This window comes from Ursus americanus, chromosome 13, assembly GCF_024610735.1.
Source record: "Ursus americanus isolate L20-20 chromosome 13, mUrsAme1.1.p, whole genome shotgun sequence".
Lineage (NCBI taxonomy): Eukaryota > Metazoa > Chordata > Mammalia > Carnivora > Ursidae > Ursus > Ursus americanus.
The window spans coordinates 46,830,755-46,854,318 of NC_142139.1; the positions used below are offsets into that span (position 1 = coordinate 46,830,755).

The 23,564-nt window shown below is 38.1% G+C and overlaps 1 protein-coding gene across 22 annotated transcripts in view; it reads left to right on the forward strand.

Moving 5' to 3' along the window:
* The window catches only part of RAPGEF2 (Rap guanine nucleotide exchange factor 2), a 231,494-nt gene extending 210,420 nt beyond the window's left edge, over positions 1–21,074 (forward strand). For 13 of the 22 annotated variants that reach the window (XM_045798708.2, XM_045798713.2, XM_045798709.2 and 10 more), the window contains 14 exons: positions 2,088–2,245; positions 2,915–3,155; positions 5,172–5,555; positions 6,425–6,636; positions 6,729–6,852; positions 7,468–7,491; positions 8,527–8,750; positions 10,161–10,367; positions 12,549–12,701; positions 13,452–13,574; positions 14,795–15,020; positions 15,604–16,163; positions 17,880–18,185; positions 18,996–21,074. In XM_045798708.2, the coding sequence (XP_045654664.1) occupies positions 2,088–2,245; positions 2,915–3,155; positions 5,172–5,555; positions 6,425–6,636; positions 6,729–6,852; positions 7,468–7,491; positions 8,527–8,750; positions 10,161–10,367; positions 12,549–12,701; positions 13,452–13,574; positions 14,795–15,020; positions 15,604–16,163; positions 17,880–18,185; positions 18,996–19,021 (2,968 nt within the window). In that variant the 3' untranslated portion in view covers positions 19,022–21,074. The remainder of the gene's footprint in view (positions 1–2,087; positions 2,246–2,914; positions 3,156–5,171; positions 5,556–6,424; positions 6,637–6,728; positions 6,853–7,467; positions 7,492–8,526; positions 8,751–10,160; positions 10,368–12,548; positions 12,702–13,451; positions 13,575–14,794; positions 15,021–15,603; positions 16,164–17,879; positions 18,186–18,995) is intronic. The other 9 variants (XM_045798718.2, XM_045798719.2, XM_045798720.2 and 6 more) reach the window with 3 other exon arrangements.
* The last annotated feature ends 2,490 nt before the right edge of the window (positions 21,075–23,564 follow it).

The window sequence follows — 23,564 nt, forward strand, 5'->3', positions numbered from 1 at the left end:
GCGTTTATTTTATATTCTTCAAACTACAATGATATAAGTTCAAAACGTGTAGCTTATTTTTTCTTTCTTTGATAATATAATGGGTCTTCTAGAGGAACAGTAGATACATTCAGAACTATATCAAACATTTATTAAATTCCATTTCAGATACATTTTTTATCCACAGATTAGAGAGATGGCCCAAAATATAGTATTAATGGAAGTGTCAAGCCTGTGTTGTCCCCACTGAACTAGAAAGATTGGTGGGTTTGTATCAGCTAAATAGACTTCTACAACAGAGATCTAAGGATAAGTAATGAGTATGATGGTTTTATTTATAGACTTGAGAACATGTTTATATTAAGTTCCTAATAAATGATGGATTAGGCTTATTAACATTACAGAAAATAGAAATTGATTTTTAAAGTGACCATTCTAGATAAAAAAAAAACAAACTTATTTTTAAATGGGCAAAAAAATAAATTACTTAAATGTAGAATTATTAGCAGTACAATAACAAAAAAATCCTACAGTCATATTTGACCATGAGTTAAATATGAACCTTAAAAAAAGTTAAATAAAAGTCAGCATGACCCTGGCAAGTATTAATAGAAACGTGACATGTAAGAACTGGGATATAAGCCATCCACAGTACAGGATGTTGGCAAGGAACACAGTATGAGAATACTATGTATAATTTTGTTCTATGTGTATTTAAAAAGATATCCAAAAGCTGGAGAAGGGAAAAGAAGATAATGAGATGTGTTGATTTTGAAACACTGTGGAAACATCTTAATTTGTATTTAAGAACATGCATGCCTCCTTTAGGTATTTTATTGTGACATTTGCTTTGAAATAATTCATATATCTAAAGCAACTGAAATGAAAAAAAATTATATTTAAAAGAAGGCTCAGTAAACTGTAGGATCTATTATATGGTATGATAGACTTGATTTAATATTAGTTACTACTTAAACTTTGCTCTCCTAGAAATCAGCATGTGTTCACAAAGATTTTTTTTTTTTAACAAAGCCACTAATCTAGTCAATTAGACAAATCTTCTAGATATACTGTAGTTCCCTCCCCTCCCAAACACTGTCAGTATTACAAAAGCTAAGATGCTAGATGATGGCAAATTGGCAAAGATAGGCATGGTGGAGTAATATGAACAGAGGGGGAAGACAAGGGTGAGGCAAGAAAATTATAGTTAGAACTCTAATCATTTGCTTATGATCTAGTTATTTTGTGTGTGTCCATGCTTATTTTAATTTTAATGTTTTATTTTGGAAACAGTTGACCCTTCAATTCTAGAAATAATTTTCATATGTTATTAAACCACTTTTTAAAAATTGTCCACAGTAAGAGACTTTTTAGAAATGGAACTAATTTTGTAGCTATCAATAATAAGCAATATTTCTCTGGGAACTTAAATGTCTAACTAGAAATTTTGAGTAGACAATTAAAAGTGAGTCATTGGATTTCCATTGCCTCTTCTTTGATGTTAAGAAATACCACCATGAATCACTGCTTTTTTATGCTTTGTATAATTAAGAAATACTGTCTGTGTCAGGGTTTCTTTACATTTGACTCCATAGTGATTTCATTTATTTCTCTGAAACACTGAAGGATGAAATTAGGACAGCTTGGATTTTTTTTCCCCTCTGTTCATTTTACTCCATTTTTTTCAGTTTTTAAAGATCAGATTATAAAATAATTTATCATTCTGATGCATAAATCATCAATCGAATGAAACTAAATGCACTCTTTTCAATGTGCTTTTTCTTAAATCTATTTCCAGGAGTCACAAGAAGCTTATCTTCTCTTGAATATACTGATAAACTACTAGTATTTGTTATGCTTTGTCTAGTGAAAAAGACATAGGTTTGGGAGTAACATATGCTTAAGAAACAGCAAGATAAGTTGAGTTACATACACGTAAGCAGTAGTTGCTATTGCAGTTTTCAACCAAATTTATTACCGGTACTTTTAAATGAACTGCAAGTCTTAGGAAATATGGTTTATTTAGGGTCTGCGTCTATTACATATCAATGAGCTATAACCTTTTTTCTTGTGGATCATTGATTTTTTAACTTTTCTTCTTTGTTCAGTGATATTGGGATTGGTCAGTCTCAAGACGACAGCATAGTGGGATTGAGGCAGACGAAGCACATCCCAACGGCGCTGCCCGTCAGTGGAACCTTGTCATCCAGCAATCCCGACTTGCTGCAGTCACATCATCGCATCTTAGACTTCAGTACTACTCCCGGTGAGCCCCGCCCACGCTGCTACGGTTTTCTCGTAGGCTCTGTTTGCTTCTAACGAAATGGTATAATGCTCTGTGCTCTGGTCTGGAATGGATTATGTCAAATGCTGAAAGTCAGAATGAACGTTAAATTTCAAACAGCTGGAATCAGTTCTTTTTTATTCTTGAGACTAATTTGATATGGTCGTGGGCAAATCAGTCTCTCTGAACTTGTTTTCTCTTTCATAAAATGAAGATAACACATACGATGAAGGTTATTACTAACCATATTAAATAAATAGAGTAAAAGGAGTATTTTAGGTTAGCTTAATGAATTTTCAGTATAATAAAGAACTTTAGATTTAAATTTTATATTTTTTGCTACCAACCTGACAATCTTTTTTTTTTTTTTTTCTGGCTATGCTAACAACCTAACAATCTTATGTGCTCTGGTTGTGTACTGATATGTTTGCGTTTGTCTGTGGATCAGGTTTCAGTTATCTACAGGGGAAAATGTGTTCATGCAGCAAATCAGTATGTTGACTTCTTGAATCTTTGAAGAAGGATTATAATAAGGGAGAGATAAAAATTCAACGCTATCTTTTCTCAGGAGGTTTTTCAGATGACTTCACTTAATTGTGTTATCATGTACTGAAATCCTCTCTACTCACGTATGGCCTTTCTTTCCCCCAGACTTGCCAGATCAAGTGTTACGGGTTTTTAAGGCTGATCAGCAAAGCCGATACATCATGATCAGTAAGGACACCACGGCGAAAGAAGTCGTCATCCAGGCCATCAGAGAGTTTGCTGTGACTGCCACCCCGGATCAGTATTCGCTGTGTGAGGTCTCTGTCACACCTGAGGGTGTCATCAAACAAAGACGACTTCCAGATCAGCTTTCCAAACTTGCTGATAGAATACAGCTGAGTGGAAGGTATACAGTATCTATTCTGTTGGATTTCTTTAACCCCTCTTCAAACCCACACCAAAGTCTAAGAGATGAACACTTTCAGAGGGTTTTAAAATGAAGTAAGTACCCCTACAAATTAGAAAGAAGGATTTTCCCATTCTCCAAGAATTGCTGTCTCAAAGTAAATGTACCCCATAGATTGTTGACCCTCACGAGGATCTCTTAAGAACCTTTTCCAAAGCAGGGCGGTGTGACCTGAATGTTGTTATGGCCTGTCCGGGCACAGACCGTCACTTCTTAGACTCGCCCTTGAGGACACTGGGCCGGCAGAACGTGGAGTGTGCCTAACATAGAGTCACAGGGTTAACCCTGAGGCTCTCTTCTTGGATACATACATTCACAAACACAGTTTTAAAGAATATTCTAGTGTCGGTTGCTCCTGCCTGCCCAACCTTCTGAAGCTTCAGTTAGGTGAAGATACCTATGACTATGTGTTTGGCTAGTGCTGCCTGTGACTGTGCGCTAAACTAGGAAGATCACCTCGCTCTAGAACTAAACTTAAGTTGCTTCAGAGCTTGCTCTCCTGCTGCCTAACTGCTCATCTCATATTACTGGCAAGAAAACGTTGTACCTGATGTTGTGAGTCTCCTGAATGTTACTTCCCTCGATATATATAATTTGTATCCTCAAACCACAAATTAGTGAAAGTTGAAAAAGTGGTTAAGTTTTGGCTGTCATTTAATGACCAGATTCTGCACTGATGGGAATATTAACTAGTTCCATACATCACATTTTTTTTCTTTCTTTCTTGCCAAATGGAGTGTTTTATTTTACTTGACTTTTCCATAGTCTATATCTAAACCTGATTTAATTCATTCAAAACTTCATTTTTCTTGCTATCAACTATAACTTTCATATTCTCCTTCACTCCTCCTTTATTTCCAACCCTGACACGAGTAGTTAGTGTTGTTTTAGGAGATCAGTTTTTCTCATGATCATTTGAATGTACATTGATAGATCTGTAACCATAATGGAGTTCTACAAATCTCCACTGAGTTGCAGATTCATGGTTCACATTCAAGAAAATTATAGATGAATACATGTCATGGGCTTCGTGAGTAATGAAAACTGGGAACGTTAGATCTGTGAATGTGAAGGCCTCAAGTTATGTGTTTCCTGTCCTGGCTGCTTTGGTGAAATGTGCAAAAGGCCAGTTTGGCAGGACTCCCGCTGTGCTCATTCAGTTTCTGTCTTTATGGAATTTGGCCTAGGAAAAGCGTCTGTCTACACACCACCCCTCCGCCCCCCCAAAAAAGAAAGCCACAGGGCAAACATCTGGATTCTGTTTTCAACAAGTTGTTTACAAAGAGAAAGGAGTATGAATGAGTTTCACTGATATTAACTACTCATTAATATTTGGGAGCCTGTGTTTCCTCATCTGATAAGAATAATACCTGCCTCACTTACTTGGAGGGTTTTTGTGAAAATCAGATACTTAAAAGTTAACAATCTGTTTTGGGATTGTTGTACTCATAATATCAAACAGGGAGGAATAGCTTATAGGTTTCTTTGGTATTTGAATTAATAGATAAACTTGGATTAATCCAGTTTGAACCACATCGATAGTCACAGATTCTCTCTGGGACAATATATGTATATGACCTGTGTCTGGCCTCTCCCACGGCCTTCCTTAGAGCCTATTTTCCTATTTAAACTGAAATTTCAAATTTAGCTCTTTTTTGTCACTTTCAGCAAAAACAGATAAAATAATCTAGAAAGCAGGAAAGGGCAGAAGAAAAGTGCATCACAACTGGTACAAATGAAAGGACTTGTGATTCCTTAGCTTCCATCAGCGGCTTCTGGATAGGTGCTCTATGAGCTGGTGACTGAGGCGGCAGCTGCGTTCTCTGTCCTTATAGAGAAGAATCCTTACGCCGTTCAACTGAGCGTTCTTGTAAATGTTGTCTACAAAGCAGCATTATTCTTTCAAGTAATGTCATGAGACTACTGCTTAGGCTTTGAATTCTGTGTTTTTCGTAGGTATTACTTGAAAAACAACATGGAGACAGAAACTCTTTGTTCAGATGAAGATGCTCAGGAGCTGTTGAGGGAGAGTCAGATCTCCCTCCTGCAGCTCAGCACCGTTGAAGTTGCCACACAGCTCTCCATGCGAAATTTTGAACTTTTCCGTAACATTGAACCGACCGAATATATAGATGACTTATTTAAACTCAAATCCAAAACCAGCTGTGCCAACCTGAAGAAATTTGAAGAAGTAATTAACCAAGAAACATTTTGGGTAGCATCCGAAATTCTGAGAGAGACCAACCAGCTGAAGAGGATGAAGATCATTAAGCATTTCATCAAGATAGCACTACACTGCAGGGAATGCAAGAATTTTAACTCCATGTTTGCAATCATCAGGTAAGAGAGCAGACTGGTCCTAAGATTCACTTCAGTTTGTAGATTAAAAATATGTATCAGTCCAGGAGCACCATATAATTTGTGTAAGTGCAGTGGTTTTTAATTGAATCGTATTGAATGATTATTTTTCTCTGAATCCAGTCATTCTTAATTTAAAATCCCCTGTAAGCTACATGTAGAGCCCAGAGAAGCTATATTCACTACTTTTTTTTTTTTAGTTCTGTGAACTAAAAAAATGGGCAAATTATTTGAATTTCTCTGAACATCAGTTTATTTCTCCGTAAAATAACTATGCCCCAAAGAGTGATCGAGTAGATTAAATGGTATGAACAAAGGAGATGCCCAGTAAATGTTCATTTTCTTCCCTTTTAAGTGCTTAGATTGAGGCTGGAAGAAAATATAAACTGAAACAATTAGCAATATTGATATTCATGGTGATGATTAGTCATTTTCTCTCACTAGGGGTTTGATCATACTCGCACTACTGTTAGGACTTTTATTTGATTACTACAGGATAGTCGGCTAGTCTGTTTTATCAAATGCCCTCTATGTGCCAAGTGCTTCTCTGTGTATGGAGACAAAGCTGCAAAATAAAATGCTACCCTCGTGACACTTCACATTCTAGTTGTTTGTTCATAAAAAACAGACTAGAAAGGTAGAAAGGGAAGAAGAGTAATAGCCCTTGGCCCTAACCCTGCTTCTATCTTCAATTCTCATTACCCAGAGTTATTAATAGTTCTTATGAATCCTGTAAATTGCTGTGTATATATAGCATAAACACAGAGGTGTTATATATTAATAAACAATATGCTATTTTACGTCCTTCATTAATGAGTAATTTGATCTTATGTCACTTGTTTTCCTTTCAGTGGCCTAAACTTGGCACCAGTGGCAAGACTACGAACCACCTGGGAAAAACTTCCCAATAAATATGAAAAGCTGTTTCAAGATCTCCAAGACCTGTTTGATCCCTCCAGAAACATGGCAAAATATCGCAATGTCCTCAATAGTCAAAACCTCCAGCCTCCCATAATCCCCCTATTCCCAGTTATCAAGAAGGACCTCACATTCCTTCATGAAGGTAAATATAAAGTAGATTTTCTGTCTTCACTTGTGGAAGCACAGAATAAATGAATGCGATGTGATCCTCTCTTTCTTCTTTGACAATTACAGGAAATGACTCAAAAGTCGACGGGCTAGTCAATTTTGAGAAGCTAAGGATGATCGCAAAAGAAATTCGTCACGTTGGCCGCATGGCTTCAGTTAACATGGACCCTGCCCTCATGTTCAGGACTCGGTGAGTGTGTCAACTTTAGTAGCACATGTGGGATTAGAGAAGTTTGGGTTTAGAGCTTCCTTAATAAAGGAGAAGTTTTCGAATATTTATGTTTATAGCATGGTAGAAATTGTATTAGGTCGTGCTGAGAATCCCCCTTGGGCTCCAATTTGAAATAAATGTCTTATTCTGCATCAGGTACATTTTTGACTGTCAGTAAAAACAGCTCGTCCTGCAGAAATTTTCCACTTGACACGAGGCAGAACTATGCCTTGTTTGTCAGAACACCGATTTGTGGAGCTAAAACTCAATAACTGATATTATGACCCAAAATATGTAAAGAACCCAAACAGTATTGTCTTAGTATCTATACAATGGATTTAGTTGTCAGTAGAGTCAACAGTGATTAATCCAGTGAAGGAGAGGAGTTTTTAGAGCAAGAATTTTAAATATATCGGTCTTTTGAGCCTGAAGAATATTCCCAGCAAAGCTGTGTGTGTGAGGTGATTATGCAGTTCAATGTTTGTGAGCTTTAGTACTGCTTACCCAGAAGTCTAGTCCTTTCTTTCTGAGCTTGTGATCTTTCTGTCTCTCTTTCTACACCCATGCTTCAATCTCCATGGCTCTCACTTACAGGAAGAAGAAGTGGAGGAGTCTGGGGTAAGTGGTGGAGACCTTGCAAACCCACACACGATTCTTATTCTGCTCATTGCATTGTTTTCTTACCTGCTATATTTTCTGATGCTTTGCATTTTTTCTTAACCCTCTTGCTGTAGCAGAATTTCAGTTGGCAAACTGACTTCAAGTTTAATCTGTTGGGGCTTTTGCTTTTGAGGTCATGATCCATGACAGCTGTGAAATGATTGATGATTGTTCTGGGGAAGTGTAGACCAGGCATACTTTGGAAGTTTCAAAAAGATTTTATTTTAATATAATTTGTGTGCTTTGAAATGGAGAAAGCCTAATGCAGGGTTGGGGGAGGAAGAACATTAAAAGGAAAAACTGTGCAATTTAAATACCACTGCACAGATATTGAAGTAAATACGCATACTATAAAAAGTGCCCCTACGTGTTAAAACTAAAGTTTTTATAGCTCAACTAACTACTATTTTCATTCTATAAACCAATACTTTTTAAACATAATTCTTAACAATTCATGTACTAGTTTCTATATATATATATGTTTATATTTGCATGATCATTTTATTAACAAATTGACCCATATAACTTTAAAAATTCAATACCTTTAACTCAAGAAATAAGGGAACGATTGTGAACAGTGTAGCTAACTTTAAATTTATGTAAGACATCCTCTTTAAGAGAAGTAAATTTAATGTAAATCTCAATGATTTTTAACTGTGTATTGCATGAGCTTTTATATATAATCATTCCTATTTGCCGGCTTCTATGAAAGAACTGCCTTGAATGCTCTATAGATGAGAAAAGCAGAATCGCCTAGTTGGGCTGGAACCAGGTGCCAAACGTATATATGTTTGTATGTGTGTGTGTATGATTTTTTAACTTAAAAAAACATTTTGATCTATATTAGTCTCTATTTCTCTGTAACAGTTTACTTACCAGAATGAGGCATGTGATCTTTAGAACCTAAAGTACTTACGGCAGTCCTGGCATGTTCCAGAAAGCCGCCGCGATCGCGTGCTAGAGCGAGCTGCATATCTGCCTTTCGTCTTCTAGGTCTCTCAGCCAGGGTAGTGCAAACGCAACAGTGCTAGACGTTGCTCAGACAGGTGGCCATAAAAAGCGGGTACGGCGTAGTTCCTTTCTCAATGCCAAAAAGCTTTATGAAGATGCCCAAATGGCTCGAAAAGTGAAGCAGTACCTGTCCAATTTGGAGCTAGAAATGGACGAGGAGAGTCTTCAGACATTATCACTGCAGTGCGAGCCAGCAACCAACACATGTGAGTTTTTCCCTGAAGTGGCTGCAGAATCTGCCTGCAGCGCAGACGGGTCTCCGGTGCCGCGGTCTGGGCCGGGACACACGGGGCTGCAGTGCGGAGGGGCCAGGAGCATCCCGGGGACGTACCCGCCTTTCCCTTGAATGCTCCGCTCTCCCAGGCTTAGACCTTGTGTCCGACCGGGTTAGTGTCGGGAGGACGACACCAGAGACTGACTGACGGTGCCTGCCATTTTAGTTGCATCCCTTTTTCTCACAAGGATATTTCCAGATTGATGGGCAGCCTGAGAGGGGTGAGGGCCTACCTTGTCAGAGGGGCCTGGCCCTAGGCGAGCTGGCTGCCTGTCAGACCCCAGCCTGGACAGCGCCGAGCAGTAACTTCCCCTGCCACGCAGAGCAGTAATTCTGCTGCGCGGTGAGCCACAACGCCGCCTGAGCCGGAGCTTCCCGGCCTTTCCGGACCTGGCCAGGCTCGAAGTGGGGGCAGTTTTGTTTATTTGCATCTGCATTTTTGCGAGATAGAGGCATTTTCCACTTAGGACACTTTTGGGTCTTTCATGGGCAGGTCTGAAGACACCTTTTAGAAAGACTTTTAAATGTTAGATGATTTGAGAAGATTCAAGTTATGAGATTTTCCCAGGACGCTGTGAAAACATGAAGAGTTTGTTCTCTGGAGTCAGATTGGTTTGAGTTCAAATTTGTTTGCTCCTCAAAATAGCAATGTCACCTGAGGCGACTTACTTGAGCTGCCTAATGTGAAATGGAGGAAGTATATCATAGATATACTGAGTGTTTCAAATATTAGTATATTATACATACAGAATTTCATTGCCCTACTAAATTGGTTCGCCTTCTATATGCCATGGACTTATATATACTCAGTATAATATTCAAGCAGTATTGGTTGCTATTAGCTAACATAGATCATTCTACCCATAGGAGAGAGAATTTGATAGTAACAAGATTACAGTTAATACCACTTATTAAATAAAAACTAAGCTCATGTATGTCAAGGAATGTTGGACTCCATTTTGAAAAGTAATTCCTAGCAATTTTCCTGTTGTAGCTTTTATCATTTATTTGTGCTTTTTATATATATATACACATAAGATACTGGACTCCCCATATTTTTCTATTTTTATTTTAATGTGGTAGTATTTAATAGTATAACCATCATTCGAGAGCCAGTGTCATAAAGTAAATAGCTCTGTCCTGTCATGCCGTTATGATTTTCTATAGCTGAGTTCTCTCCCACCCCCATTTCTGTCTTTTATATAGGCCGTAAAAAAAATAAAAAGATACATTTTAGTGTTCTAAAGTGTAGAAAATACTCATGTGGTTCTAAATTTATCTTGTTGTATATAGTTACTAACCTCTGAAATTTCTTGTTTTGTTTTCAAACCAAACAATACAGTGCCCAAGAATCCTGGTGACAAAAAGCCCGTCAAATCTGAGACCTCCCCAGTGGCTCCAAGGGCAGGGTCGCAACAGAAAGCACAAGCCCAGCCCCAGCCCCAGCAGCCACAGCCCCAACATAAAATCAACCAAGGACTGCAGGTTCCTGCTGTGTCCCTTTATCCTTCACGAAAGAAAGTGCCAGTAAAGGATCTCCCACCTTTTGGTAGGTGATTAAAACCATATCCTCTTTTGAGGCTATTTGGTGTCATATTTTTCAGATTAGGAAAACATCCTGATCTTGAATAACTACTATCTAATATACTTGGGTCTCTCTCAGATTGTTACTTCTTAATAAAACATTAATGTTGACTAAGTGAAACTTTACTTTTGCTGGTGGAAGGGACTGTTTATGTTATAGAGTTTCTCATTTAATCATACTCATTTGTCATGGCATCGGGGGGGGCGCTGTGAAATGGGAAAATTTTGCTTTGATTAATTTTTAATGAGTACAGAAGTTGCTTTGTCCATATACATTATTTAAACTAGTTTGGCCTTCTGGTCAATGAATTGCTAGAATTTAGGCAGAATATTTTTAAGTGAAATGATTTATCTGGCGGTGAATTCTTATTTGTTGCATCACTGATTTTTGTAACTTGAGGGGGAAATACAGTTAATTCCTGAATGTTAAGGGGCCAAATCATGCTTCATCTTTCCCATTAAAATCTAGCTACAAGTTTAGTCCCTTTATGTAAATGGTACAACAAAATTATATTTCATAAAATGGGTGGGTTCTTTTTTATACATATATGTGAAAGGAAACTGTTAAAAGGGAAGAAATTATTTAAAAAAAAAAAACGAACTTGTAGTAGAGTTTACTTAGATAAAATAGGTGCTTGGTCACTGATGCAGTTCCTGCCCAATTACAGCCTGTCCTTACGAGGCGAGCAAGTCTTCTTAGGTCCTTCGTACTCTATCTTTGGCCCTTTCTTCCTGATCAGCAAGTAGGCCATTTGTTGAATTTGGGGAAGAGTGACAAAAGAATACCTTTCCTTGACATTTTCCCTTCGAAATATTTGTATTGCTTTCCCTATCACAAACTGAATTACATGTTTATTTGCCCACTATCTTATTAATGTTTATATATTCCTAAATCCCCTGCAACCTGACTGCTATTTCCTCTTTTACACTGAACTTCTTATATGGAAGTTTATCAGTCTTTCTTTTGGCTAAAGATAGCCTATCAGTCAAATGTGTAGGTATGCCTGAGTATAAAGCACTTTTTGAATCCGTGTATAATGCTGGCCTTGGAATTCTTTCCCAAACCAAACCTGTTTATTCAGTTTTAGTGTAGCTAACATTTCATGCGTTTTGGTTATATTAGCATCTATGCATGTAAATAAAATATTGCTTTGAAAGTGGTCTTTAAAAAACTGTATTAAAACAAGATCAAATGCTTACATGAGGTGAAATGAAGGATTAAATCTCTGTTAAATTTTACTGCCTCCTTCTTAATGGATTCTGTTAAATCTAAGAACATTAAAACTGGCATTGATCAAGGTAGTGTAATGCTATCATGCCTTCCCAAGTATCTCTTTGTTGTTTAAAATAAGGTAATTGAGAGTGCTTCATAGGAATACTAGAGGCTTTGTAAAATATTTTAATGTGAGTCCCTTATTTCTAAAAATAATTTTTGGGGGAAATCACCTCATATTGGCATATGTAATCCTTTTCCTTCTACACTCACCTTACTTGATCTTACCCTTGGCACTGGATCACTCCCTTCTGAAAATCATCTCCCCTCATTTCTGTGGCACAGGGCACTTTCCTAGGTCTCCTTCTGCCTTCTCTTTCATCTACTATTTGATCAAATATTAACTATATGGAATCCCTCAGAATGCTTTTATTCACTTTTCTTCCGACTTCTGTTTAGCTCTTGGCTCGTTAGTTTTCTGCCATCATTCCCACTTCTCCTGAGCTCACATATCCCACAGTACCAAAATACCTGTTTGAGTTCACCAAAATACTCAAACTTGAATTCTAATAATAAACAAATATTCTTAGCTGTATCACTTTCATCTAAATTCTAGTGTTTTCAAATTGTGTATGTTTTTCTCTTCATTGTTTAACGTATTGTTGAATAAAGATGGTGATTACTCTAAGATTTAGAATCTACAGTAAAATACCAAAAACAGTCTATTTCCAGCTTTCCAGCAGCTAGCAATCAGAAACCACATTACAGGTATCGTGTGCCTTCTGCAAGCTTACTGTTTATACCATGATGAGAACAAAGACTGTTGAGATTATAAATACATTGAAACGGAATGTAATATTAAATCTTAAGAGATTTTAGTTATTAATGTTATTTCTTTTTCGTCTTGAAAATACATATTTCTTTCTGTTATAGGCATAAACTCTCCACAAGCTTTAAAGAAAATTCTTTCTTTGTCTGAAGAAGGAAGTCTGGAGCGTCATAAAAAACAAGCAGAAGATACTATATCAAATGCGTCTTCACAGCTTTCTTCCCCTCCCACTTCTCCACAAAGTTCTCCAAGGAAAGGTAGAACTCAGTTACTTACTGTTTTCCTTTATAGTGATCTGTAACATTTCAGCTACAATAAATTCCACAATTGTATATCACATCATTTTTGATATTAGAGTCATTGAAAATGATCTATATAATGCCCAAGGGATTATTTTCCCCCTCAGTTTATAAATTTGGAAGACTTTTGGTATTTTTTAATATTCTACTTCTAGTAAATACTGTTTAACTATATAAGGCCTTTTAAAACATACATTTAAGATTTTTATTGATTGTAAGTATGGAAATAATTCTTTTTATACCAAAAGTTGTTCTAACTTAATATGATTATATAACAATAATTACAGAGTAGAGGGCTTTAAACACATAAGAAGAACTAATATCTTCCTGATTTATTTTTTCATTGTATTAACACGGGTCTTGATTATCTTTTTTTGGTCGCTATTTATTTTAGGCAAATTCTCTCCCTTATGTTGATGCTTTCTGAGATTACAATAATAGTCACTTTCTGCTGCATAACCCCCCGAGTTACTTTCTCCTCTTCCCCTGTAAGTGAATGGGGGGATGCCAGCCATAAATGGCCAAGACGGTTTTCTTTGGAGGAAGGCCAAAAAGATTAACAAATTATTGGATTTCACTGACATGACAAATACCTTTTCAGCTCTGCTTTTTAGATATTTCAGACATCTGTGCATTTTGTGTGGGTATCAGTCTCTACTGTCCTTGTTAAATGGATATATCTAAATTCTTTTCTCATCCTGTTGTTAGGTGGCAGTGGCAATCAGCTGAGATCTTTTGGCTCCGGGCAGCTGGACTTAACCAGTTCCTCCTCTTCTCTTGGAAGTGAGAACAGTAACAAGAATAACAATGCACCACGGACCTATGGGATAGGTGGGGTTAATAGAACCAAAAATGGGGTGGGAAAGAGAGGAATTTTCTCATTATTAGTTAAGGAAAATGGGAGAAATCCTCTAAATGTCAAGTGCTCCATCTGAGTGATGATTTTTCTTGAGATGTTTTTTTGAGCAGACTGTGTAGCAAAGGCTTTAAATCTTGTCAGAACTTCCAGTGTGATTTATAAAAAGACTTCTCATAGATGAACACATTAAATCTTATCAAGACCTGTGCAACCTTTAAAAAATAAATCAGGAATTAAGCTACTGAAAGGATCGGGAAGTACTATTTAGAGAGTAAATTAGCTGCCCTTGGGTGTTCTAGATTTAATTTTTTTATTAGGTAAATGGCACTGAAAAATTTGCTTGTATCCATATAATCATATAAAACCAGTATTTTAAGGTAACTTGAGATCTATAGTAATTAATGTTTAAAAAAATGAGTACTGAGAAAGAAGATTTGAATTTTTTTCATTAAAAAATATCAAGACAAGTGTCTCTTCCATTGTGACTTTCAAAATTATTTTTAGCAACAAAGGAAAGTGAAGGGTCCTTCGGGCCAAAAAATGTCCTTCAGGACATCTGTTTAGACACTGTGATAGTCTGGGGAGATAAATGGAGATTTTGCACATTACATCCTTCAAAACAATTGGCTTTTATGTGATTCATCCAATATATTATTAATATTGAAAAACCAAATGGCAAAAAACCAAAGAGGTCTTCTTCGGGTACTACTCTTACTTGTCACCCTTGAAATTCTAATACAGATAGTTCCGGGTGAATTACTCTATACCATATAGTTTGAAAAATTTAAAACTTTATTGAAGGTAACTGACTTGGCAGTTTGAAACAAAAAGGCAGCTTTTAAACTTGATCATAGTATTCTTTAGTTTCTTTTATATAGACAAATAGTAGTGTAATTTATACTTAAAGAAGCTAAGAATAGTCGTGTAGTGCCCTGATTTCTGCAGCATTCCTTGCTCACATAACACTGTTTCTTTTTTTTCCTCCTTCATCTTTCATTAAGCATGTTAAATTTCATTTGAGTGAAAGTTTACCTTATCTCGGTCACCTGGTCTCCACAAGTCAGATGGTTTCTCCCCCACTTCAGTGGTGCTATCTTTGGCCTACATTTTGGTTTTGCTTCTGTTTGGTAGACTTCAGTTTTCTCTTGTAAACCCACAGTGTCTAATTAATACGGTTGTATTTCCCATGCAGGCTACACTTTGGCTCCCAGTGGTACTGTGGATAATTTTTCAGATTCTGGTCACAGTGAAATTTCTTCCCGATCCAGTATTGTCAGCAATTCTTCCTTTGACTCGGTGCCAGCCTCGCTGCATGATGAGAGGCGCCAGAGGCATTCTGTCAGCATCGTGGAAACAAACCTCGGTGTGGGCAGGATGGAAAGGCGGACTATGATTGAACCAGATCAGTACAGCTTAGGGTAGGCAGCTTTTCTTTCGTGTTCTTTTACATTCCTTCTTCTATGCTTTAAAAATGAATCCTTTACTTCTGATGTATATTTCTATTACTTTACGTAATGCCTAAAAAATGCTCTCCCACCCCAGTTCTGATTTTCACAATTTCTAGATTACTAAATGCCACGCTATTTTTGTTGTACATCCTGCTTTTCAAGTTAGGTTTATTCTTTATTGGAAGACCATTGTTCTGTGCTAAAGACAGAGGGTGGCTTTAGGACGTATCCCAGATCCTTTGTAGAAGCTGCCTTCCCGAAATCAGATTATGTTGAGCCATCCTTTAGCCGTATAAGGAAAGTGTTCCCTTACCATGAGCAGGTGGTGGTTCTTTTCCCCCGGACTTATTTTTTGGTAACGATCAGGTGAGCAGACTGGATGTAGCAGAACCGGCTACGAGAATGCAGTTCAGTGGGGCTTTCATCCTCTTCCTGGGATGAAAAAAGCCTCCTTTCCAGGGGGAAGAAAAGGTGTTTTGGTTTTATATCCTAGGTTTCTTAGTTAACAATCTTGCACCTTTTTTTTTCCTTTTCATTTCTTTCGACCACTTAGGTCCTACGCACCGATGTCCGAGAGCCGAGGCTTATATGCTACAGCTACAGTAATTTCTTCTCCAAGCACAGAGGAACTTTCCCAAGACCAAGGGGACCGGGCTTCCCTCGATGCTGCCGACAGCGGCCGTGGGAGCTGGACGTCGTGCTCCAGCGGCTCACATGATAACATACAGACCATCCAGCACCAGAGAAGCTGGGAGACACTTCCATTCGGGCACACTCACTTTGATTATTCAGGGGATCCTGCAGGTTTATGGGCCTCAAGCAGCCATATGGACCAAATTATGTTTTCCGATCACAGCACAAAGTATAACAGGCAAGATCAAAGTAGGGAGAGTCTCGAACAAGCCCAATCCCGGGCAAGCTGGGCGTCTTCCACAGGATACTGGGGGGAAGACTCAGAAGGTGACACGGGCACAATCAAGCGAAGGGGTGGGAAAGACGTTTCCATTGAGGCTGAAAGCAGCAGCATGACCTCTGTGACCACAGAAGAGACCAAACCTGTTCCCATGCCGGCCCACATAGCTGTGACATCGAGTACCGCAAAGGGACTCATAGGTAAGCTGATTAGAAAGCTTTGTCAAATCTGCATTCATGAGTCTTTTCCTCATTTTGTCCCACCCACTGTTGCCTAGAGCTTCCGCATTAGTGGTGTGTTCAGGATTTTGAAATGAAGAGTAGTCAAGAGCCCAGGTTCTGTGGTCAGGTACATACAGATATATTCCAACATACTAAACATTCAGTACATTTTAGCAATCAAGGTCAGCAGGTTATCATTATGGATGTTCTCTTATCTTTTAAGCTAAAATTACGAGGAAGGTTGTCCATTCTTTCTAAAGGAACAATTTTCTTTAATGGAAATTATTTTAAATGTTTCTTATTCTATTTTGTTCCCTTGAATTGTATTTAGAACTTTACACTTTGCATATATAAATCTTCCACTGACTTTCCTTATGCAGACAGATTGGGTGCTAACCAGATCCTCTGTGCACACTACAGAACCAGGGAGAGGGTGCTGAGCGACAACAGGACGCAGAAGAGCGTAGCAGACTGGGCTTGAATCCCTGTTTGCCACTTTACTCGCTTTGTGACATTGGGCGAGGTACCAACCTTGGCCTGTTTCTTCCTCTGTAAAAACGGGCTGAATAACTTCTACTAATACAGTTGATGTGGGGATCAAAGGAAATCTAGGGAAGGCACTTAGAACAGTGCCTAGCTAGGAACTCGTGAGTGCTTGGGAGAGGCTGCTGTTTCTGTTGCGAAGTCCCCCACGTTCCCCCAGTCCTATCAGGTTGTATTTCCTATGGCATATTCAACATCTATGTGATTGAAGTGTAGGAATATATCACAGGATACAGAGTGAGAAACTCCAGAGTATAATCATTAGAGACATCACTTTTATTCGTAGAAAAATTATAGTTATTTTGCCATATAAACAGTCATGGATTGATGATAACAGTTAATACCCCTCCTTGGGTTGTGAATTTAAAGCATTTTTTTAAACAAACGAATACTCAATTTTTATTGCAAAGAAAAGAAAAGAATGATTTCATTCCTAATAATGGAGTCTGTGAGGTTCAAGAAAATAAAACTTTAGTTTTACTTGCCTTTACAGATCTCATGTTCTAGGTCATGAACATTAATTAAAGAATTTTAAGAGAAATATATACCATATAGTTTAGTTTCCAAATTTGCATCTTTTTTGGTACTACTTTTCCAAATTTAATTCTCTATTTTCCAAAGTGTGGTCCAAGACCTGAAAGTAACCTAAGACTGATTTTCTGCCTCACAAGGGTAATGCTGGGTAAGTGCCCAGCAAAGATGGACTAGCCTAACTTGACCTTGGGGCCAGGAGAAAAGAAGGAAGGAAAGAACCATTCACCATATTCCAGGCATACTACTTGGGTACCTTTTCTGTTTTTCTTTTCTTAATCTTTCCAGTAAACCCAAGGGTTAGCTGTTAACCTTATGACTATTTTATAGTTAAATAAAAGGTTTGAAGGAGTCTGCTTAAAGATAGCAGATTGCTTACCTGCTTCTCTCACCAATTCTTTCACCACATAGAGAATACCATTGCGAATATTTGGTCCAGTTAACCCCCATTCCCTCACCTACCATATCCCCTACCGCTGTGTCAGACCACACAGAATTACCTCTGTGATGACACTGTGTTTGCTGTCTCAAGAATTACTTGAACAATTTATGATAAACATTTGGGACATGAAATATTCTTCCACAAAACGGTTAATGGCCGGTACCTTGTCTTTACTACAGTGCGGAAGGAGGGCAGGTATCGAGAGCCGCCGCCCACCCCTCCCGGCTACATTGGAATCCCCATCACTGACTTTCCAGAAGGGCATTCCCATCCAGCCAGGAAACCTCCAGACTACAACGTGGCACTTCAGAGGTCTCGGATGGTCGCCCGACCCACGGACACAGCTGGGCCTTCGCCGGTCCAGCAGGCGCACGGGCATCCGCCGAGCAGCAGGCCCGTGAACAAACCGCAGTGGCATAAACCCAACGAGTGTGACCCGCGCCTCGCCCCGTATCAGTCTCCAGGGTTTTCCACCGAGGAGGATGGTACATATGCACTCTTAAAACCATAACGTTAGCTGTATTCACTGATGCTGCCTACTGTAAGCTTTCCAGGGCATTGGTTTTCTTAATATACAGAGAACAGTTTATATTCAGAGGTCCAAATTTAGGGTTAAAGCTTTCGAATGTTTGAGGTTTTTGTTTCTAACTGGCTTAAGAAATACCGAAGATTGCAGAGGGGGAGCACTTGTCATGAAGCGTGTATATGGCTAGATTTCTGTACTAATTGTCAAAGTTTTCTGTGGAGATGTTATATTTGGACCTCTAATGAGTTCAGATGGAAGTCTGGTGAAGAAACTGAGTTCTCTATAACTCTTTTGTCTTCTATCTATCTGATCATGCTGGAATGAGGGTGACAGAGATCATCCCCTCCCCTTAAGTTTAACTTATTTCATTATGCAAATAACCATTCGGGAAAAAAGCAAAAGACAAAAATGGAAAATGAATTCTAATCCACTTGCAGCTAACCATTATTTACATTTTGTTAGATATCCTTCTAGACTTTGAGTGTATATTGTTTAAAGTCACATGCTGCTATAATTTATAATTTTCAATTTATTAATTTTTCAATCAATAAACAATGTTTCTATTTTATATTATGTATATATATTTAAGATGAATCTATGTATTTTTTAAAAACATTATTATTAATCATTACTTAGGTGAGTTATACTACAAAGAAACCGCTGTGGTATTTTTATTTAACCTATCAGTAATGTGTTCTCTCTAGCACAAGAAACGACTCGCTTGCTCACTGATGTTTTTCCTTTCTCTCCTTTCTGGTTATGTTTGCAGAAGATGAACAAGTATCTGCTGTTTGAGGCACAGGCTTTTTCTGGATGCAGAGTTAGCCACCTTTAAAAGGAGAGCACAAGAAGACGTCCCTAGCAGCAGAGCCTTGGAACCCACGTTCTGAGGCCGGTGGACCAGTTTGCCTCCTTCCCTGCCTTAAAAGCAGCATGGGGCTTCTTCTCCCCTTCTTCCTTTCCCCTTTGCATGTGAAATACTGTGAAGAAATTGCCCTGGCACTTTTCAGACTTTGTTGCTTGAAATGCACAGTGCAGCCCTCTTCGAGCTCCCACTGTTGCCGCCTGCCGCATCACACAGTATCATTCCCAATTCCAAGGTCATCACAACAAGATGATTCACTCTGGCTGCACTTCTCGATGCCTGAAAGGATTTCTTTTTTTAATCTTCCTTTTAGATTTCAATCCAGCCCTAGCACTTGGTCTCATTGGGATAATGAGAAAAGCTAGCCATTGAACTACTTGGGGCCTTTAACCCATCAAGGAAGACAAAGAAAAGCAATGAAATCCTTTGAGTACAGTGCTTTGTCCACTTGTTTACAATGTCTTTTTTTTTTTTTTTAAAGAAATGAATTTAAAGATTGTGTTCAGAGAGTAAAATGTTAGATCCATTTAATGATTACAGTATTATTTTGAACCTTTAAGTAGGGTTGCCAGCCTGGGTTTCTAAAAAACCAAATATGCCGGACAGGGTGTGGTCACAGCAAGAAGAGGGAAGACCTGGCTTGCGACCCTGTCTTCCCGCGTCCTTCTGGCCTCACCCGTGAAGTGCCCTATCCTGGAAATATAAGATGTTAGCCAATTACTTAAATACCAACACCTCATCCACTCCTTCCCCAGTGGGTGGGGTGCTTCTGTAAAACTGTTTGCACATGGCCAGGGGAGGGAAATGGGACTCTTGTGTCCTGTGTCTGAGCCTTATGGAGTGCAGGATGGTGTCATTTGAGGGCGTGTCCTGCTCCATTGAGATGGATGGCAAACCCCATTTTTTTTAAGTTATGTTTCTTTGATTTTTGTTTAGTTTTAGGGATTTTTGTTGTTCGTTTTTAAAGAGAAACGTTCGTAACTGGATAGCATTGCAGTGAACGCAGCTCGGGATATTGGAGCTAATGCCAGCTGTTAATACTGCTCTTTCAAGACAGCCTCCCTTTACTGAATTGGCATTAGGGAATAAACAAGCCTTTAACATGGTAAAAGACAAAAGATCAAAAACCTGATGAGATATGCCAGCCTTTGCAAGGTGGGTCAGTCACCAAAGGCTGACCTGTAAGTGGCTTTATGGACGCTGCAGATAGAGAAGGCCGACCACGTGTGTAGCATCCACCTGCTCACAGCTGCTATTAACCCTATAATGACTGAAATGACCCCTCCACTCTATTTTTGTGTTGTTTTTGCACAGACTCCGGAAAAGTGAAGGCTGCCAATCCGAGTAGTACTCAAATGTGAGGAACTGCTGGTCTTGGATTTTTTTTCCATTAAATTCAGCTGATCATATTGATCAGTAGATAAACGTAAATAGCTTCAAATTTTAAAAGTCAAATTGCAGTGTTTTTTCACTGTATCAAACGATGTCAGTGCTTTATTTAATAAATCTCTTCTGTATCATGGCATTTGTCTACTTGCTTATATATTACATTGTCAATTATGCATTTGTAATTTTACATGTAATATGCATTATTTGCCAGTTTTCTTATATAGGCTATGGACCTCATGTGCAGATAGAAAGACAGAAATCTAGCGCTACCACAAGTTGCACAAACGTTATCTAAGCATTAAGTAATTGTAGAACATAGGACTGCTAATCTCAGTTCGCTCTGTGATGTCAAGTGCAGAATGTACAATTAACTGGTGATCTCCTCATACTTTTGATACTACTTGTACCTGTATGTCTTTTAGAAAGACATTGGTGGAGTCTGTATCCCTTTTGTATTTTTAATACAATAATTGTACATATTGGTTATATTTTTGTTGAAGATGGTAGAAATGTACTATGTTTATGCTTCTACATCCAGTTTGTACAAGCTGGAAAATAAATAAATATAACAGAAAGTCTTGTCTATATCCTTAATGAATCGTGCATGCTTTTTATTATTGAAGTGTAATAAGGCTCTAGGGTCTCACTGCAGGAGCAAGTCCTCAGGAGGCCAAGGAGATTTGGCCTATTCTTTTAGGTAGCTTTCTGTTGATTCAGAGAAATTAATATCACAAACCCAACCATGTTCAGAATTCAATGTTTCTTGAGATTCCGTGAAAAATAATGGCGATGATCACTATATATTTACAGAGCATTTGTCTCTTCTCAACCCTTTTCCAATAAAAATCTCCGTGGGACATAATGTTTTCATTCCCAGTATACATACCAAGAAACAGGGACCTCAGAGAACTTCAACTGTCCTTCAAGATCATGACCACTAGGTTAAAGGTATAATTTAGCTAATGATTTCAGACTTCTAATGAGTACATAAAATATCATTGTTATGTCTAAGAGTTCTATTGTTTGCTAAGTTGAATAATATTTCAGTCTATCACAAGGGCATTATACTTAAAAAGGTAGAAATCAGTTCAGCAGCAGCAGCAGCAGCCTATTTAAGCACATTTTGAAATCAAGGACTCGTGTCTTATCCTCAAGCAGGCATAAATAAAAAGCAGTATCCACCACTCACCGGGAAGCCTCAGAAGTCGGAGCAGAAGCATACCGGCGCACAGGCGCAAAACGTGAGAAAACGTTCCAAAGTCTGCAAAAGAGTCAGGAGTTTAGTCCTGATGCTAACGTGGCCGCTGGCCAAACCCAAAAATCTTTCTGAGGCATTTGTGCTATCTTGGTGAGTAAATTTTGAAACTCTGTCCATGGAAACAATTGGAGAATTAAAACCAATAGCTTCAACCATACCTTTTAAAAAATGAGGGTACTGTGTGTACATGTGTTATGTGTTCGCCTCCATCTTTTTACTATAAAGCCTCTAACTCAGGGACACTTATCAAAACAACCTCCTGTGCTTTATTTAATGCAATGCTCTATTTAAATTTGTCATTCAGAAAGCTTAATTTTCTCAAATCTGGTTCAAAAAATCTGATGTTAATAAGCTCTTCATAACTTTTTGTATTCTGCTAAAAGCATAGGAAAATGACAAATCTGCCACGGTGCCCATTATTAACACTTTGATGTTTTAGGTTAATTTTAAGTAGCCAAAAACTTGTCTCTGCCTCGGGCTTCAAGAAGTATGTGTTCATCAGATGTCATTGATAGTAGAGACAGAGTTTAATCTATGTCATGTTAATAACAAAATCTGGCCAAGTTTTAGGAACGTCATAGAAAGTACTTTGTTGGCAAACATCGGATGCTCTACTCCCTAATCAAAAAAGCCGCACGGGCCCAGGTCGGTTTCCATACATCCCAGTTCAAGCCCTCCAGGTATTCTCCTCAGCTTCAATCCATTTTCATCTACTGGGAAGTGTAGAATGTATGCTCATTTATGCTTTAATGTATTTTATCTCCAGGGCACCAATAACATCTCCCCAAACGTCCCCGAATGCTGCAAGCTTCTGAGCATGCATTTAGCAATGACACCGGTTAGGTCTCTGTACTGATGTATTAATGCGGTATTGCATTCCTGTTTTTGCACAGAAAAATAGGAAGCTCTCTTGAGTCCTTGATTCCATGATATAATTCCCTTTTAAAAACAGCGTACTCAAAGAAAAAGTGAAGAAACTGAGGGTGAAGTTGTTGGCGAGGGAAATGATTTTATGAATATTCACTAATGTCAAGAACAATGTCGAAAGGGGCAACAATGCGATGGAACTGAGGACAGACTGCAGCCACACCGGCAGGACTTTGAAGAAAGATTTTAAAGTGTATGAGAACTTACCCCACTGAACGTGAGACAGAGACACTGACTGGATCTGAAAAATAATTTGCAAATTGCACTTTTTTGACATTCACATTTCTTTGCAAGCACAATACAATTCCCGTCTATGTTTGAAATTATACTTATTGCCTGGTTTTTACAACGCCATGGCTGTATGACAGGCAAATTTATCGAGGTGATCAAAACATTGCATGCAAGGTTAAAGGAATCTTAGAACAGGCTTTATTTCATGGGCAATCAAGAAGATCATAACAATTTTCATAATAATTTATGGGAAATATTGGGCATTGAATATAATATCAAAGTAAATTCAGAGTCAAATGACCAATTTATAGAGGAGGGGAAATAGTGAAGTAAATTCAGTCCAGGGTATTCAACACCTCAAAAATAAAAGCTAGTTATATTCTGTAAATAGTTTCATAAAATTTCAGGAACTTTATTAATAATATTAACTATGTGACCTAACAGTAGTTGCCATGCAGTATGGTCTTATGGAAACCAATGAATTAACAGTATATCAGAACACTTGAGATTTATACAGATTTATAATTTATACAAAAGTTTTTTCAAATAAGACTATAAACTGATGTAGGATCAAGTCAGTGTCACGTGTAGCATTAAAATAAAAATAAATGCAATGCTTCCAGATGTAGTTAAATGAGCTGATTTCATTCATATGATGTACTTATTAT